Source organism: Theropithecus gelada, chromosome 1, assembly GCF_003255815.1.
Source record: "Theropithecus gelada isolate Dixy chromosome 1, Tgel_1.0, whole genome shotgun sequence".
In the NCBI taxonomy this organism is placed as follows: domain Eukaryota; kingdom Metazoa; phylum Chordata; class Mammalia; order Primates; family Cercopithecidae; genus Theropithecus; species Theropithecus gelada.
In genome coordinates this window covers 219,206,539-219,224,925 of record NC_037668.1, presented here as the reverse complement: position 1 = coordinate 219,224,925, position 18,387 = coordinate 219,206,539, and the positions used below count along the sequence as shown (strand labels likewise).

At 45.8% G+C, this 18,387-nt stretch overlaps 1 protein-coding gene across 1 annotated transcript in view; it reads right to left on the bottom strand.

Annotated features, from left to right (window-relative positions):
• Positions 1 to 18,387, bottom strand: part of KIF26B (kinesin family member 26B) — a 558,166-nt gene that overhangs the window by 286,041 nt on the left and 253,738 nt on the right. The window contains exon 4 of the mRNA XM_025392049.1: positions 8,302 to 8,471. Within this exon, the coding sequence (XP_025247834.1) occupies positions 8,302 to 8,471 (170 nt within the window). The remainder of the gene's footprint in view (positions 1 to 8,301; positions 8,472 to 18,387) is intronic.

Here is an 18,387-nt window from a genome sequence, read left to right as displayed (position 1 = left end):
ATTCATAGAACTATGACTCCTAAAAATTCACTTCACCATTATACATGAGTGAGAGTCCCTTCTTTTCCAAGAAATCAATGGAGTATTTTCTAAGCAGAGTAAAGCTACAACCTGTCAGGAATAAATGAATACATAAATAACTAACTAAATAAATAAATAAGAATCCCAGAGGGCAGGGGTTTGCCTTCCAGTTCAGCCCTTCAAAGATCTAAGCCCTGGCACTGCTTGGCCACCAGTGAAGGAGGCCAGGACAACATGAGCCCAGGCATTACCTGCGTCCAAGGAGGAGAGAAGAGCCCCAGAGGAGGTGGCTCCGCCAGGCTGGTGCAGTGTTGGACGGATTTAAGCCCCACTCACGCCTACAATTGGGCGCCCTGGTTCTGTGAATAGACGGCACAATTATGCATGTTGGCCCTGACCACAAGTGTCCCACAGGAAACTCAATGGTGGCCCTGCTTCCATGGGAAGTCCTGGAATAGGCAGACCGAGAGCTGGAATGTGAGAACGAGGGGATCCACTGGGGGAGGGAAAAAAGAACAGACACCAAGTCAGAATGGGACTGTGGCAAGTACAAGGAGCTAAGGGTAAGCAAAATATGCTTCAGTGAAAACAAAACAAGAAACAGAAAAAAATAATCATAATACAGTGAAGTTGTACAATATGAGCTCCTAAAAGGGTTTTTTGTTTGTTTGTTTGTTTTGAGACAGTTTCGCTCTTGTTGCCCAGGCTGGAGTGCAGAGGCGTGATCACAGCTCACCGTGACCTCTGCCTCCCGGGTTCATGCGATTCTCCTGCCTCAGCCTCCCAAGTAGCTGGGATTACAGGCGCGTGCCACCACACCCGGCTAATTTTGTATTTTTAGTAGAGACGGGGTTTCTCCATGTTGGTCAGGCTGGTCTCAAACTCCCGACCTCAGGTGATCCTGCCTGCCTCGGCCTCCTGAAGTGCTGGAATTCCAGGTGTGAGCCACCGCGCCCGGCCTGTTTTTGTAAAGGCATCATTCTGTCATAATGGAAACAGTGCTGGACATTAACTGTTCCAAGCTGTGAAACTGGAGGCAGAAACCATGCCCTGTCTCTCCATAGTCAATTGACGCCTAGGAGTTGGATCTCAGACACCCTGCTCAGTTTTTCCTCCGCCTAGATCAAGATTATATATGAAAAGCATTTGCTGAGAGCATCACAGCAAGGCGCTATCTGAGTTGCTTGTCAGCAAGAGTGTGGCAATAATGGTAATCAGACCAGTAACAGCTCTCCATATGGTCACATGAGGATACACAGCATGAAGAGCAGGCCCCACAGGGAACTACCAAGAGAAGCCACGTGGTCCTGAAGGCAGAGCCTCGGAGCCAGGGGTCAGTCCTCTCTGCTCAGCCTAGCCCTGACCCCAGGGCCTGAGCGGGGCTTGGTTTAACACCACGCCAACCTCTGGACCCAAGGGGATACTGGTCAGATAAGTCACACAACAGTCAGTGACATGCTCAAGAGGCTTGAAGAATGCTGTTTAGGTAATACAGGGAGCCATTCAAAAACAACGATGGAAGATACCGCACAAGAGATTGAGATGGACAGAAACACAGTCACATCCTGAGAAAGGAATGCGTTTGGGCCGACGGCAAGGAGTCAGAGGAGTCAGTGGGAGAAAGTGAGGGACAGCTTGGCAAGTGAGGAAGAGAAAGCAGACAACAGGGACCCCAGAGAAATGAATGACAGCAGCGCTATAGGGAGATGAACACCAACATTCATCAGGGACCCCAGAGAAATGAATGACAGCAGCGCTATAGGGAGATGAACACCAACATTCATCCAGAACATTCCAGACCCAGGATAGACGTATTTTTCGTCAACAGGAAAACACTGTGTAAAGGTAGGAATCTTCAAGAGCAGATGGAAAAACAGGAAGGGAGGAAAGAAGGGAGGGAGGAGGGAGGGAGGGGAAAGGGGAGAGGAGGAGGGAGGGAGGGGAAGGGGGAGAGGGAGGGAGAAGCTCTAACTAATGTGACGGAGTCAATATTGAGAAAAAAACAGAATAAAGGATTTGAAGATAGTAAGTTCTGATCTGAAGTCATCAGAACCTGTGATAACAGAATGGAAAGGCATTTGTTTATATTAGGAAAATTTAAATAAAATCATGGATAATAAAAAAAATGCCCTTAATATAATTTTACTTGGAAATTTGATTTGAATTTGGTAGAAAGGCTGTTAACTGAACATAAAAGCTGAACACTAAAAACATGACAATCTAGAAGTGCCGTCTGAAGGCAGAACTGGGAGTCTCTGTGCTCCTCAATGCCGTGGAACTGGCCACGCCGGCTCTGCCGAAGCGTGACAGTGTCTTTGTCCATTTTCACCATTTTTCAAACTCTTGCTCTGAATGTAGATGAAAATTCTCCAGAAGCTAATTTTGTCCATGAATGAAAAAACACAGCCGGGCACGGTGGCTCAGGCCTGTAATCCCAGCACTTTGGGAGGCCGAGGCGGGCGGATCAGGAGGTCAGGATATCGAGACCATCCCAGCTAACACGTCCCAGCTGACACCCTATCTCCACTAAAAATACAAAAACTAGCTGGGCTTGGTGGGGGGCACATGTAGTCCCAGCTACTCAGGAGGCTGAGGCAGGAGAATGGCGTGAACCTGGGAGGCGGAGCTTGCAGTGAGCCAAGATCCCACCATAGCACTCCAGCCTGGGTGACAGAGTGAGACTCTGTCTCAAAAAAAACCCAAAACAACAACAACAAAAAACAAAACAAAACATGAGTTTTAATGGGTATATGGCAAAGAAAATCAATGCAAAGATATGAGGTCACCCAAAAGATTCATTTTCTGTTTCAGGGTTCAATTCTATGCATAATCCAGAATCCACTAACTGCTCTTCAAATATGAATGAAGATTCCACTGCCTCAACCTACAAAGCTAGGGTTTCACCCGAGAGTTTTTATTGGGTTTCATGCACTTCATACTTTATAAAGTAAAGTACATCATTAAGTAAATCTTTATTCAAAGTGAACCATCAGCAAATGGGAAAATCTAATCATATCCTACTTCATCATTTTCTATTAATGTGAAAATCATGCAAAAAAAAAAAAAAAAGTCCCTCGTTTGAAATGTTCTTGATGTTCAAAGCCAGCACATAACAGTTAACCAACTTGATGATCAATTGTTTCTATCTCTTTTCTGGGTGGCTGTTACTATTTTTTCCAGAAACAGTGTTTTTTCTCAAAAAAAAAAAGGGGGGGGTACTGAAATTCTGAAGCAAAGACAGCTACTAAGATGCTGACTGTTTAAAGACAACCGTGAGAGGAAGAGAGGCACAAAACAGGTGCTTCATGCCCCGTCGTTCGCTATAGCAGTGCATCTCAAACTATCTGGGTGAAGGACCACTTTTTCTTTTACTTCTAGTTACATGCAAAATGCAAGCCCTGACTTTTTATTCTTAGATTCAACAGACAGAAAATTATTCCATCAGCAGATGTTTCTAAACGCTTCCTCTCAATTTCTATACTTATCACAGACCAGTAACTGTGTGTGGACCAGCACAGACCACACACTGTTTATTCAAAATTGAAATTCTTATTTTATAGGCATTGAATTTGAAATGTAACAAGGTCCACCCACACCTCCACCCACAGTTCTAGAAAGTAAGCATTTTTTAAAAAAGGCTAATTCCACAATATGTACGTATTTCAAAACATATTTTTACTCCATAAATATATACAATGTTTATTAGTCAATCAAAACAATACTCAGCACTTTGGGGGGGCCAAGACAGGTGGATCACTTGAGGTCAGGAGTTCAAGACCAGCTTGGCCAACATGATGAAACCCCATCTCTACTAAAAATACAAAAATTAGCTGGGCGTGGTGGTGCACACCTATAATCTTACTCGGGAGGCTGAGGCAGAATCTCTTGAACCTGGGAGGCAGAGGTTGCAGTGAACTAAGATCATGCCACTGCATTCCAGCCTGGGAAACAGAGCGAGTGAGACTCTATCTCAAAAATAAATAAATGAATAAAGTTGAGGCCGGGTGCAGTGGCTCATGACTATAATCCCAGCACTATGGGAGACCAAGGTGGGAGGATTGCTTGAGCCCAGGTGTTCAAGACCAGCGTGGGCAACAAACATAGGGAGACCCCATCTCTTCAAAAAATAAAAATAAATGAGCTGGGCACCGTGGTGCATTCCTGTGGCCCCAGCTACTCAGGGGGCTGAAGTGGGAGGATCACTTGAGCCTGGGAGGCTGAGGCTGCAGTGAGCTGTGATTATGTCACCACACTCCAGCCTGGGTAACAGAGTGAGATTCTGTCTCAAAAAAAGATTTTAAAATAAAAATAAATACATTTTAAATAAAGATTAATATCACAGAGAAAAGTGGACATCTGCGACCCTCAACAAATTAGGGGTTTTTCTGTTGTTTTTGTTATTGTTGTTCTACTCATTTTCTCAAACAAATTACAGGGCCTACTAGTTTCAAACCTTTTTTATAAGCAATCATCAGTTCATGATTATGGTGAAAAAAAAAACCCTATAATAAAGTGTCTTACTGTGTCTGTTTAGCACAGATAATAGGAACATGGGCTCTCAAGTGAGAGGAAATGAGGATGGATTTCCCACTCCGCCACTCCCGGCTATGTGGCTCTGGGTCAGTAACTCGAGGAACCATCTTCTTTGTCCATAAAACAGAGAAAATGATAGGCTCTGCCTCACAGGGTTACTGTGAGATGAAGGGAGGCTGAATATGAAGAGGTAGTTAATAGTGAGTGATGCCCACTCAGTGCTCGATATACACCGGCCACATTGGCCACAAATTCGGCAAATGCCATCCCTCCCATATAAAATGAAATGGCCCTCAGCACAGCTGCTTCGCCTTCGCCCCTCCCTCCCTCCCTCCCTCCCTCCCTCCCTCCCTTCTTCCCTTCCTTCCTTCCTTCCTTCCCTCCCTCCCTCCCTCCCTTCCTTCCTTCTTTCTTTTTTTTTTGAGACTGAGTCCCACTCTGTCGCCCAGGGTGGAGTGCAGGGGCACCATCTGGGCTCACCGCAACCTACACCTCCCTAATAAAGTCATTCTCATGTCTCAGCCTCCCAAGTAGCTGGGATTACAGACATGCACCACCATGCCCAGTTAATTTTTGTATTTTTAGTAGAGACGGGGTCTCACTATGTTGGCCAGACTGGTCTTGAACTCCTGGCCTCAAGTGATCCATCCACTTTGGTCTCCCAAAGTACTGGGGTGAGCCACCACGCCCAGCCCAGGACAGCTTCCTGAGAGCAGGCCACCCTTGTGTCTTGACTTGGAGCTGCAGGAGAGTTCCAGGGCCCTGCAGACTCAGAGGACTATGTCTCCATTGCAGCCAAGCAGGAAGAGCTGAAAGTGGTGAGCACAGGCTGGAGGTGTAGGAGCTGACTCTGCCCCCAAACCCCTATGAGGACAGACACTTATCAAAAGCTGTCATTACCATCACCTTACACAGCTTTGCTTCAGCTAAAACCAAAAGGCTCTTTGAACTCAGTTTACTGACAGCATAAGCTGGGCAGGTTTTGGCTTATCACATGGACATTTGGGGATCTACATGTCAGATACATCCCTGGTTCTGTCTCTTGACAGCATGGGCCTGAAGCCAGTCATTCACACTTCTGCTTTGGGTGCCCTCAGTGACAGGGGGGTTATTAATAGGCTGCCTCCCTCGCTGGGAGGTGGGAAAGCCCAGCTAACAATAGTTCTCATCAATAATGATGAGAATAACAGGGCAAAATATGGTCACGAGTAAAGAGCGGGGGGAAAATCCATAGAAAGATTGTTCTTTTTCACCTGGCACTTGCTTCCCACTGTACACTATAAACCCTTTGAATACAAACCATGTACTTTTAATGCTTATACCATGAAGCTCCAAGTGCTGTCAGCGTTCACCACACAGAAAGTAATAATGAAGATTTGGGGAGCCTTAGGGATCCTTTCCAGCTCTTGGAAAGCTCCTACTGCAAGCCCTTGTCATGCTGAAGAAGTGAGTTTCAAGTCTTTGTTTGCCGCTAGCATCACCTGCAGGGCCTGCCCCAGTTGACATCACTGGCCCGTACCTTTTAGGTTTTGCCTCAGTATCTCCCTTCCACCCTAGGCTTTCACTAGTGATTTGTCCTTCCTTTCCCTGCTGTGTGTTTGCTTGTTTGTAAATCCTCCCCTGATCTCCAGACCTCTGGCCTCAGGCACACCACTCGTCCAGCACTGCGAGGTTCCCAGGCCCGTCTCATTTCCACATCCTTTCCCCAGCTCCAAAGACGCTGCTGGTTTCCTTGCACCAAGAATTTAAGGAGAACCTGAGTTCCCCTTAAATTCTGCCTATTGGGAACCCTCACCTCTTATTTCTTCCTGCTTCACATCTTCTTTGGGGTTACTTTGTGAGTCAGTCAACCTTCTGTAAAATTCTCTGGATGGAACTGAACGGAAGACTTTCCACATTCAAAGAATTTCAGGTTAGAAAGGCACATCAGAAGTCAATTCCCATCTGAGCATTGAATGTTCCCTCCAGGATCGACATCAACATAACTTTGATCTCCCTTACGGACACAAATCTCACTCTCTCCTGAAGCCATTGGAATTGCAAGTTCTTCATTCTAAGCTGGGAGGTCCGTCTCCTCCTCGTTATTTAGCCTTTGCCTACATACCTGGCTGCTCTACCGAACCAACCAAGTCTCCATTTATACAATAGCCCGAGAGATAGCTGAGAGCATCCATGATGTACCCCAGAGTCCTTCTCTTCTCCAAACTGAACCTGCCATGCCATATGGCTTCTCGGTCAGCCTCCTTTGGACACGTTCTAATAACCTCCTAGGAGCTTGTGTGCTTGTGACATGTCCTCATAACAGTTCCCTCTCTTCATTCTCTCCCTAAACGGCATGGACATGACCTCGCAGTGAGCTTGGACTCCCTGCTTCATGGTCTAGGACAATAAAGAGATTCACGTCCAGACAGGGCTAACACAATGGTCCCCACTGTTGCGTGGCCAGCCTGTGCATATTTCCTGTTACTTCCCACACATTCAAGTTGTCCCAAGTGTTCATAGGACAATAATCACAGCACCAAAGTACAATGAAGACCCTCAAAGCCGGTCTTCCAACAAGCCCCTTGTGCTGCCTTTAGGGTTCCATCATCCAGGGTCTTAGCCCTCTATCCTCCTCTGCCTTGCCACTGTCCTAATCAGAGCCCCTTCCCCATATTTGTGTTCTGGATGTTACCATTCATAAAGATAACAAAGCCACACAATATTCCTTCTTACTGACATAGTAGTAACCATTTCTACAGTACTTTACAATTTATCACCACCTTATTTTAGTCTTCAGAGCGACACTGCAGAGTAGGTATTATCCTCATTTTATAGACGGAGAAACTGAGGCAGAATGGCAACTTGAACCCAAAGGGTCTTGTGATTTCATATCTGATGCTATCATATTTATTCTATGTCCTGTTTACTCAGGAGCTTGCAAATCTTAGGCAGAGAAAGTTTTCTAAGGTTCAGTTCTAGGCATCAAATTAAAACATGAGTTACACAGAAAAATATAGAGGAATCTGGTTTCTATTTCTGGCTGTGCTATAAACTCACTCCTAGTTGAACCTTCCTGGTCCTTGGTTTCCTCGTTCATAAATAAGGAGATGGAACCAGACAATTCCTGAAGTCCCTTCCTGCTCAGCTGTCCTTCGTCTCCTGCCCCGTCTCTGCCATGTTGCTAAAATTAGGCAGAAAACATTGTTGAAATACCTTTCTTTTTTGTTTCTTGTATTTTTAAAGTTCCCAAGATTAGCTGGATAGTATTTGATAACGCTCTGGCTAATCTGTCAAGAAGAGGGGGAAAAACCTGCCATCCATTTAATAGCTTTTAAGCAGTTCGATTTCTATGATGAGAAGATAAATCTGGAAACCCCCGCCAGAAGAATGCCTCTACAAAGTCCTTGTGCTGAGGAGGACCATCTGTAGAGCCACACATCAAGAGAGCAGCGGCTATCAACCCCGGGGTTTCCGACAATGTCTGCAGACATTTTTGGTATTCACGACATGAGGAGGGTACTATGGGCACACATCAAGGGGTACAGGCCATGGATGCTGCAGCCCTCCTATAACACACAGGACAGTCCCCACCACAGTTAGCTGGCCCAAGATGTCAAAGTGCCAGGGTTGAAAAACCCTGTTTTAATGAATGATGTCACAGAATGGCCCCAAACTCCTCCTAGTGTTTCAGCTGAGCTAGTCCATGTGAGAGGTTAACCAGGTGGGCTCATCGGAAAGAACCAAGGATCTGAACAGCTCTCCTACCGTGCAAAGAAGGAGGCGGCCACCGACGTGCCTGTGGAAGAAGTCTCGCTGGCCACGCAGGAGCCCTGGGAGGCTGGGACGCTGCAGGCGGAAGGCTTGTCTGCATTGTAGCGGTTCAGCACTGCTTCTGTCAGTCCCTCCCGGCCACTCTCTGTCATCAGCTGGGAGATCTGACAAAGAAAATGGATACGGAGCTCATTACCTGTGGCTCACTGCACTTCCTGACCACTGACAGCATCTCTCTATTTGGGGGAGGGAGGCAAGAGGGAACAGGTTTCCATCCCACCTGCATTCAGTTACACTTGGGTGCTTAGGGCTACTAGAAGGCTGTTTTCCAGCATTTTAGCTAGATACTTCCCCGTTTTCATTAAAAATAATGGTATAAAATTATCCCCTGACATTGTAAGTTTCAATTATGTCTGTGTCTTCCCTCCATTTGGAGGGGAAAACATGAACCATTATCCATGCACTCTTTGCAGCCCAAGACGAGAACAGTAACATTAACTAATGCTGACTTCTTACCAGGAATAGCCCCGAATGCTCTGAAAGGGGGGAGTGTGGCAAAGGCATAGTTTCATTAAGGGAGAAGTAAGCCTGCTCATAAAGAACATAAGGAATCAAAATACAACAGTATTTGGTGGGGTGGTGGTGGTGATTTGCTGTGGAAAGTCAATAAAGCAGGCAACACAGAGAAACTAATAAAAATAAATATAGCCACAATGAATTACCAATTTTTTTTGAAGGGTTGAGATCATTTAAACAGACTTCATTTTCCTGCTGGTTCATTAAGATAAATGGCTTCTGTTTTATTTGAAATGATTGCCTTTATAATGAAAGTTCTAGTGGAAGGAGCTGGGTCCATTTTGCCTAAATCTACATAATAAGCTGTGAAGAACCAAACTTTGGGGCAAAACAAGGATCTTATGTAGAAATATACTTTGGGGCCGGGCGCGGTGGCTCACGCCTGTAATCCCAGCACTTTGGGAGGCCAAGATGGGCGGATCACAAGGTCAGGAGATCAAGACCATCCTGGCTAACACGGTGAAACCCCGTCTCTACTAAAAAAAAATACAAAAACACTAGCCGGATGTGGTGGCGGCGCCTGTAGTCCCAGCTACTCGGGAGGCTGAGGCAGGAGAATGGCGTGAACCCGGGAGGCAGAGCTTGCAGTGAGCCAAGATGGTGCCACTACACTCCAGCCTGGGCGACAGAGCAAGACTCCGTCTCAAAAAAAGAATATATATATATACACACACACACACACACACACACTTTGGAAAAGTGCTAAACCACACGGCAAATACAATAATTATGCAGGCAGAGTCTAAGTATTGGGAAAACCTGTTACTTTAAATCTTCAGTCTACTTGCAAAAAAAAGAAAAATGTTAGTTTTTTTAAAAAAGAGGAAACTTTAGTTCAAAAAAAGTCACCAGTCTATTCAAACCCTTAAATGCTAAGTGGAAAATGTTTCCAATCACCTACTAAATACAAGCACAGTAAAGCAAAGATCCGGAACAGTTTCCACTTTGTAACTGAGTAGGCCAGCGAGCCCTAAAAGCAGCACATTTGTGAACCTTTAAAAGTAAAAACATTTGTACTTTTCATTATTAGCAGAATAGCCATTACTCTGAGTCCCATTGACTGGGAACTTTGCTCCACTGAAATTCATGCTCTTACTTGGAAAGCCTTGGCATTATTCAACGGAAATTCTGCCAGCACACACTTTCTTATTCTCATTCATTCAACGCATTGTAAGGAAACTTGACCCAAGTGAGAGAAACTGGAGACAAGGCTGCAAAGGCAGCTGCTGGCCCAGAGGACATTCCTGCTGACTGAGCAGAGAGCCCGCAGAGCCTCTCCTCGGGCTTCCTTTGCTGCTGTGGGGTGCGGGCTCCCGTCCACTGGCTGCTACTGTCCCTGAGGAACGGGGCCCCGGCCTGGAGGGTGCAGCTGAAACAACTGGAAAGCTGAGGACACGCGATGCACACCGTCATCCCCACTCAATAGTATTGATGAAGCTCCAGGGGGTGCATCATGCCTCCTGGACCATGTCCAAAGACAAAACAAAACTCCCAAATTCATGGGACTTTTTTTCCCCCAAGAATCTAAGACATACATCTGATTTTTGACACATGGTGACATGTGAAACAAGCCAGTCTGCTTGGGTTGTTTCCTTTCGTTACTGTATTTCTCATCTAAAATTTGGAGGGAAGGGATTCCTTCTGCATAAACTGTCTTGCAGGTGCCCTGCAAAGCCAGAGAGAAGCCGCTGGAACGCATGTGGCGAATGGCAGGATGCCTGACACACAGTCACAGCTTTCTGGGTGGGTCCAGATTCCCACATCTGCTCCAGAAGGGATGTGAGCAACCTGTGGGTTCACAGCTTTCGAAAATGTCACCAGGCAGATGAATTTCAACGCACGAGCTTCCTGACTAGAGAGCTACTGGCTGTCTTGTGCCAAGCAAGATTGTTTCTCTTACTTTTAAAGAATCGGGGATTAGTGGGCATGAGACACTGAATTCCCAAGGCTATAAATAGAACTATTCAATCATCAATTGTTTTCAAAAATTAGGATCACAGAATGTTCTAGAGCTAGAAGAGATTTCCAACATCATCATCGTCAAAACTCTTCTCCTTAGATAAGACACCTGAAGACCAGAGAAGCGATTTGCCCAAGCCAATCTGTATCTAGGAGCAGCACCCTGACTCCTAAACCATTTCTAGCACCTACCTCCTTCCTCTAACTGCCCCTCTTCTAATTTAAAAAAAAAAAAAAAAAGTCTTCCCCTTCTAATTAAAAAATGTGATATATAGAAAAAAAAATCAAACAATAAAACATACACATGTATCCACTACCACCATTCACAAATGTTAGCATTTTTTATCTTAGAAAATATTTTCTCAAAGAAACCAAATAGTATGTAAAATTAAAATTGCACATCTTCCTAGTCACGCTGCCTTTCCTGCCCCATGTTTCAGACACAGCCAGTATCACGACAGGGCTGGGGCAGGTCCATGTTCTTATTTCTCATGGTGTGTGCTTCCCATCACACTCTCTCCCTCCTTAGAACCTGACAGCTCATTTTTTTGGTTTCTTTTGTGCATTCTTTAGATTTTGTTCTGCTGGTTCCACAATGGGGAGACAGCATCCCTCCAAATGCCTACTCTATAGACTCTCACCACCTAAAAGATCATGTTCTCATTTGTATTTATGCCTAGTATCCTCTTCAGAGATTACAGACTTTCAGAAATAACAGGCCATGATTTGGCTACAGCAACTGCTAATTTACCTCGCCCTCAGTCTCACACTCCAGGGCTCCAGCCTCCGGCAAGGTCCTCAAACCCACCTCCTGCTCCTTCCGCCGTGGGGCCTTTGCCCTCCATGTGAAACGCTCCTACTTTTCCTGCAGATGTAAGCTCAAGCCTCACTTCCTCCGAGAAGCCTTCTTCCAGCCCATGCTTCCTCGGCTGGATGCTTTTACAGCGCCTCAATCTCTTCCCTCAGCATCTCCGCTTTGGTTCATATCATGCATTTATTAGTAAGTCATTTTCTCCCACTACACAAAAGCCCCAGGTCTCTAGGTCTAGGGCTGGTTTGCTCTGTATATCACTGTATACCAAGGTCAGTGCAACGGCTGGCACACAAAGATGCTCAAAACATGTTTGTGGAATAAATCTGAGCTATTCTTTTTCTACTGCTCACATGTATCTACATACATTTTCTTAAGTATTTTAAGTAAGAATCATTTCTTTAAAACATTTCATTGCTTTTCTATTTTGTTTGATTTTTTTTTTTTTTTTTTTTTTTTTTTGAGACAGAGTCTTGCTCTTCTTGCCCACGCTGGCGTGCAGTGGCGCGATCTTGGCTCACTGCAGCCTCCGCCTCCCACGTTCAAGCGATTCTCCTACCTCAGTCTCCCGAGTAGCCGGGATTACAGGCATGTGCCCCTGGGCCTGGCTAATTTTTTTTTTTTTTTTTGTATTTTTAGTAGAGATGGGGTTTCTCCATGGTGGCCAGGCTAATCTGGAACTCCCAACCTCGGGTGATCTGCCCACCTCAGCCTCCCAAAGTGCTGGGATTACAGGCGTGAGCCGCTGCACCTGGCCTATTTTGTTTGATTCTTAAACTATGACAGTCTTTTCTCGCATCCTCATCATTGTCAAAGTATAGGGTTTTGGCTCCACAATGTTTGGGGATCAAGAGCTGCCTCTTTGTTAGTCTACTAGTTCATTTGTTCATTCATTTGTGTGAACAGCCACGTGTTGGGTGCTTGGTATACGTCAGGCAAAAAAAAAAAAAAAAAAAGTAGATGCTGAAGATTCAAGAGGCTCTAAGAAATGTGTAGACATTTCTTGTCAATATCTTGTGCAAAGACAGTCTGCAAGATAGCTCTCCAAAAGCAACTTCCATTATCTCTGTTTAGCTGCATTTTTATAATTCTGAAAAACAGAAGAGCTAGGCTTGCTGTCAGTAGAAGCAGCTGTAGCTTCTTCAACAATTACAATCATGTCCATTGTAGATGATTCTGAGAGAGAAGGAGCCTCCCTGTTTAAACCAAGTGTCGTTTTTCCCACACACACTGGTGTGCAGGTCTTTGGAGTGCTGAGTTTTGATGGATAACTTCTTACCAAGGTGCCATCTTGCTTGCCACCAAGATGCTTGTTAACAGGAATTTACTTTTCCTTAGCTCTGCAAACCCTCTCGAGGGTTACAGGGTTACAATACCATCGGTTGTAACTGAATTGTCCTATTAATCAAAGAAACAAAAACAATGACCTACTGTATGAGATCTGGCTATGAAAGAACCACTCCAATCCAAATTCTTTCTGAAGCTCTCTGAAACAGCGACAGTTTGTCCCTGAGTGGTTTTTATGTCAAGCAAAGAATGGCAGTGATCCATATTCTGTAACAATTCAACCGCCATTCACAGCTTAAGGGATGCTCTCAGATGTGTCTATCCCTTTGCTGCTGATAAACCTCTCCTTCCTCATAGAAGGCTCGTTGGAAACAACATTCAGTTATGTAGACAGGTTGGCTATAGTTTCCACTTCACAGATGAGAACACAGAGGCGAGGCGAGGAGTCCGATGATTGGTCCAAAGCCACTCAGCTGTCAAGGAAGGAAGCTCAGCTGGAAACACAGGCCTCTGATTCCCTTTTTTTCCCCTTCCTTCTACCATCTGACCTCAGTTACTGAAGTTTACTGAATAACCTGAGCACCAGACAGACTTGGGGGATGACAAAAGGTAAACTTTGCTTAGTCTCTGTCCTCAGGAGATTTGAAAGGAAGGCAGATAAACTTGTAGTCAGCCAGAAACAAACGTTCTCTCCCTTTTCTAAAATGAGAGAGAGAGAGAGAGAGAGAGTGTGTATACAAATATTATCTGTGACTTGGAAATGAGGAAGCTTCCAAAATGTGTTTCTCGCCAAATCCTGAGGTCAAAGAGGCCTCTGTGGGGCCAAGAAGGAAGACTCCATATTCCCCTTCTCAGGTCCCATGCGTGAGCCCCACAGCACTGGGCCTGGGTGCCGAGGCCTGGGGAAGAGGAGGAGCTGAAGCTTGGTCACTTCCGACTGTTTCTGAAGGAAAGAGGCCCTGGACCCACGGCTTCAGCCCTGCTCAGACCAACACAAACGGGCCTCACGCACCTCGGGCCCTCACTGTGAACTCCCTCCACTCTTCGGCCTTCCCACCTCCGTCCCTCCGCTCCTCGGCCTTCCCACCTCCGTCCCTCCGCTCCTCGGCCTCCCCACGTCCAGTCGGTTGTCAGGAGTGGCTTCCCCTGAATTCCTGGAAGGATTGATTTGAGGAGTTGACCTCCCGCATCCCACCTCCTCAACAGCACTTCTCCTTTTGCCTTTGGAATTTCATCTCAAGGCAGTGGCCTTTCCTACTAGTCAGTGGACTCTCCACACTTCACAGCAAGTCTTTCCAAGAGGGACCTGCTTCTTGCTGCTACCTATAATAAAGATCACTCTGGATGTAAAACTCTGCCAGGAAGCCTTGGCTATGCTAACTCTACTGGGCATGGGGATGAGCTCCCGGAGGAACCCTGCCCCTTCTCCCGCCCCATCTCTGGCCCCCAGGCCAGGTGAGCAGCCACAAGACAGAGCTAAGGACGGGCTTTAGTGGATGCATACAGATTCCTCGTTGCAGTCCTGAGGCTGTCACCTGTGGATTCCAAGACAATTCAACCATTTCACCAAAGAGGGATATGAGGGCCGGAGAGGTTGAGCTTCTTCCCCAAGGGAAACCAGCTAGTAGGAGGAGGAGCCAGGTTTGGAATGGTGATCTGTTCAGCTGAGGTGGCTTCTGCGCGGTGTGTCAGCCCTCAATTCAGTTTCCCTCCTTCACTATCTCCTTCAGGACCACTTCCTAACTCAAGACTGCCCTCAGAGCCCTCCCTACAGTCCACTATTAGAGGGTGTTCTCCTGAAACTTGAGCCTCACTGCATAATTCTGAATCAAGAGCCTTACTTTTGTTATTTATTTATCTATCTATCTATCTATCTATCTATCTATCTATCTATCTATCTATCTATCTATCTATCTATCTATCTATTTTTGAGATGGAGTCTTGCTCTGTCGCCCAGGGTGGAGGGCAGTGGCACAATCTTTGGCTCACTGCAACTTCTGCCTTCCGGGTTCAAGCGATTCTACCGCCTCAGCCTCCCGAGTAGCTGGGATTACAGGTGGAGGCCACCATGCCCAGCTAATTTTTCTGTTTTTTTTAGTAGACACGGGGTTTACCATATTGACCAGGCTGGTCTCAAACTCCTGACCTTGTGATCCATCCAACTCGGCCTCCCAAAGTGCCAGGATTACAGGCGTGAGCCACTGTACCCGGCCAAAAGCCTTATTTTTAAAGGACTATGGCTTACATCTGCATGTTAGACTCTTAGGAATTTACTTCTTCTCTTGCAATACTGTGAAAGATACATGATTCTTCCTGAGAAAACCTCCAAATACCCATCTAACACGTTAGAAAACCCTACAGTGCTGGGGAAAGGCCTCATTATCTTGGTTACGTGTATGTGTCACTGTCACCGTCTAAGAGCAGTGGCTGAAAACACACTAAGTGGTCCTAATCACAAGCTTTAGGGGGACTAAATTTTCACCAGCAGATTTTACTTGGTTTAGTTCTGATTGAAAGCTGTTTTTAGCTCTCCGTCTTAATTACAGGGGACCATTTCACTCCTTAAGGGTATCTGTTACTTTCCAAACAGCACATCATATCCCTCGGGGTGGTGGTAAAATGAATACGGGTGGCAGCAAAAGGGACCAGGCTGCAGGGACAGGGTACACAAGTGTGTTTGCACAGGTGTTAACACGTGTGCATGTGCGTGTGCATGTGACATTCTCAATGTCCATGAGAACTCCATGCACCATTAATGAGCAGTGAAAGTCTGCTTGTCACAGATCACATCGAAAGAAAGCTTCTCCCTCTATTTTAACTTTTAATTCACGTCTTTCAACCACATTTAAATGTCTACACTGACACCTCAGTATGAGGAGCTTGGTCCTCATCCCCAAAGAGAGAGAGAATCCCAAATGTGGTTACGATCTTGACCACAGAATCAAGACAAGAGACGTGTGGTTCTTCCTGAGGCTGCCTCCACATCACAAATGGCAGTCTGTAAGCCGCTGACCTTTAGCTTCTATACTGAAGGAAGGACTCTGAGAGCTACCGGAGTGTGTCGGCGTGGGCATTCGTCCTCAACGGCATTACTGAGCCAGAAAGCCACCTCCCTCTGACTCGGCCAAGACAGCAGGGAACACCAAACAGTATCTGTTTCCTGTGTAGAGACATCTACGGAGAGCAATTGCTTCCTACTCAGTCTTTAATTAATGACACTTAATGACATGCTCCCCCTCCTCAAATCCCAGAAAATAACATTTAATAACATTTTCTCTTACACAATTAATATCTCACTGCCTTGGAACATCTTTTATTGCTATCTGCTACCTACACTGTTACCTAATGCTTTTATAGTTTTGTAAACAGTAGGTGCTTCATAAAAATTTTTGATCCAGGTAAGGACAAATCAACTCACGATTATCTTAGAAAAGACCATTCACAGCTAATTTGTAAACCCTTAGTATTGTCTTAGGATGTGTCTATGCTGTCAATTGTTATGCTCTTAGAATATGCCAGAATATACTTCTGTATATTCTATAAAATATAAATTATGAAAGTCAATCTTTAAAGGAAGAGATCAAACAATGCACACCCAGATCAAAGTTCAATAATGTAGAGTTGATCACGCCGAGGTTCCACTGCAGTCAGACACAGAATAGAAAGCTGACGATGACAGACAGCGGGCACCTTACTCCAGTCATCGTGATGTAGTGAGAGTCCACATAAGCCTTATTCAGCTTTTGCTCATAGCAGAGAGAAAGAGAAAAAAAAAATGATGTCCCTTTCTATGCACTAGTCTTTGCTTTGACTGCAGGATCCCCACATCAAGTCACTTCTGGAGCTGACTATAAAAATGTATCTGGCAGAGGGGTCTCCAAGAACAGGCTCCCGCTAAGGAGCAGATGTCACCTTGTCACCCCACCAGACCCTTCCTTCCAGGCCAAGGGCAAGCAGCTACAGAGGATTCTTGCTCTGACAACCACAGATGCATGCCTCTCGCTTCAGTGCCACTCCCCCTGGGAAGTGAAACGCTCCGTTTTATGAGATATGTTTATTTCATCCTTGCAGGCAGAGAAACAGATGAAATGACCCACTGAGGAGGGAAGCACTGGGATGCCTCCTAACCCGGGACGGCGTCCTCTTCTGCAGTGTATGTGTCTGTCGGTGTCTCCTCTGGATCAGGCAGGCCTCAGTCCTCACTAAGCTATTCCACTCAACTTTCTTACCGTGCTTCCTGACCCCGAGGTATCAGGCAAACCTGTTGATCCATTTAGACTTCACTCTCACCCATGTCTCTTTCCTTCCCGCACACCAGGGCTACCCAGAACTGCGGTGATGCCTTTCCCAGGCAGGGTCAGGCCTGCGGTGGCATGTCATGAACCTTTCCTAAGCAGAATTTGTGATGAGGGCAAAAGCTGGCATCAGCAAGACACGTTTTGGTTTAGAAGTCTCAGTAGACACTGCAGCAGGTTAACTATTGCTGGGTTCTTGCTTGAATAAAATGTACTAAAAACTAGGGCAATAAAATGGATTTTCCCTGAGCTATCTCATCCAAAGAGTTTTTATTTAAAAATAATACAGAAGAGCAAATATTGTATGATTCCACTTATCTGAAGTACCTGAAATAGTCAAGTTCATAGAGTTATTGTTAACATAGGCCAAGTTTTGGTTTGGAAAGATGAGAAAGTTCTTTTAGTAGTGTATGGTGCTGATGGTTGCATAACCATGTGAATATACTCAATGTCACAGAACTACAGGATTAAAAATGGTGAAGATGGTAAATTTTAGGTTATATATATTTTACCACAATAAAAAAGGAAAGGCCAGGTGGGGTGGCTCAAGCCTGTAGTCCTAGCACTTTGGGAGGCCAAGGCAGACAGATCGCTTGAGCTCACCCTGTCTCTACCAAAAATACAAAAATTCACCGGGCATGGTGGCGCACACCTGTAATTCCAGCTACTCGGGAGGCTGAGGTGGGAGGATCTCTTGAGCCAGGGAGGTTGGGCTACAGTGAGCTATGATTGTGCCACTACACTCCAGCTTGGGTGACAGAGCGAAACCCTGTCTCAAAAAATAAGAGAAAGAGAGAGAGAGAGAATCCCACAACACCAGAGAGTTACTTGCTCTTAACTTGTTCCACGTGGCTACACACCTGCTGTGCCATTTTAGAGAGTGTGGTCATAAGGACCATCAATGGTGAGGCCCGAGTCAAGAGAAGAGGGCCAAGAACCCAGGGTTTCTGTCTTCCAGTGACTGACATGCCTCTCTACATGTCACGAGGTGTGTTCTGCAGGGTGGCCTCAGTGACAAGACCTCACTTTGCCTATGCCCCAGGCCTGCGGGAGGAAGAGCTGAGATGGGAAGGAAACTCAAGAGGGGAGCCAAGCTTGGTGAAGAGGCAGGAGATGGGCAGGGGAAAGCCCCCACACAAACCCAACTCTCTG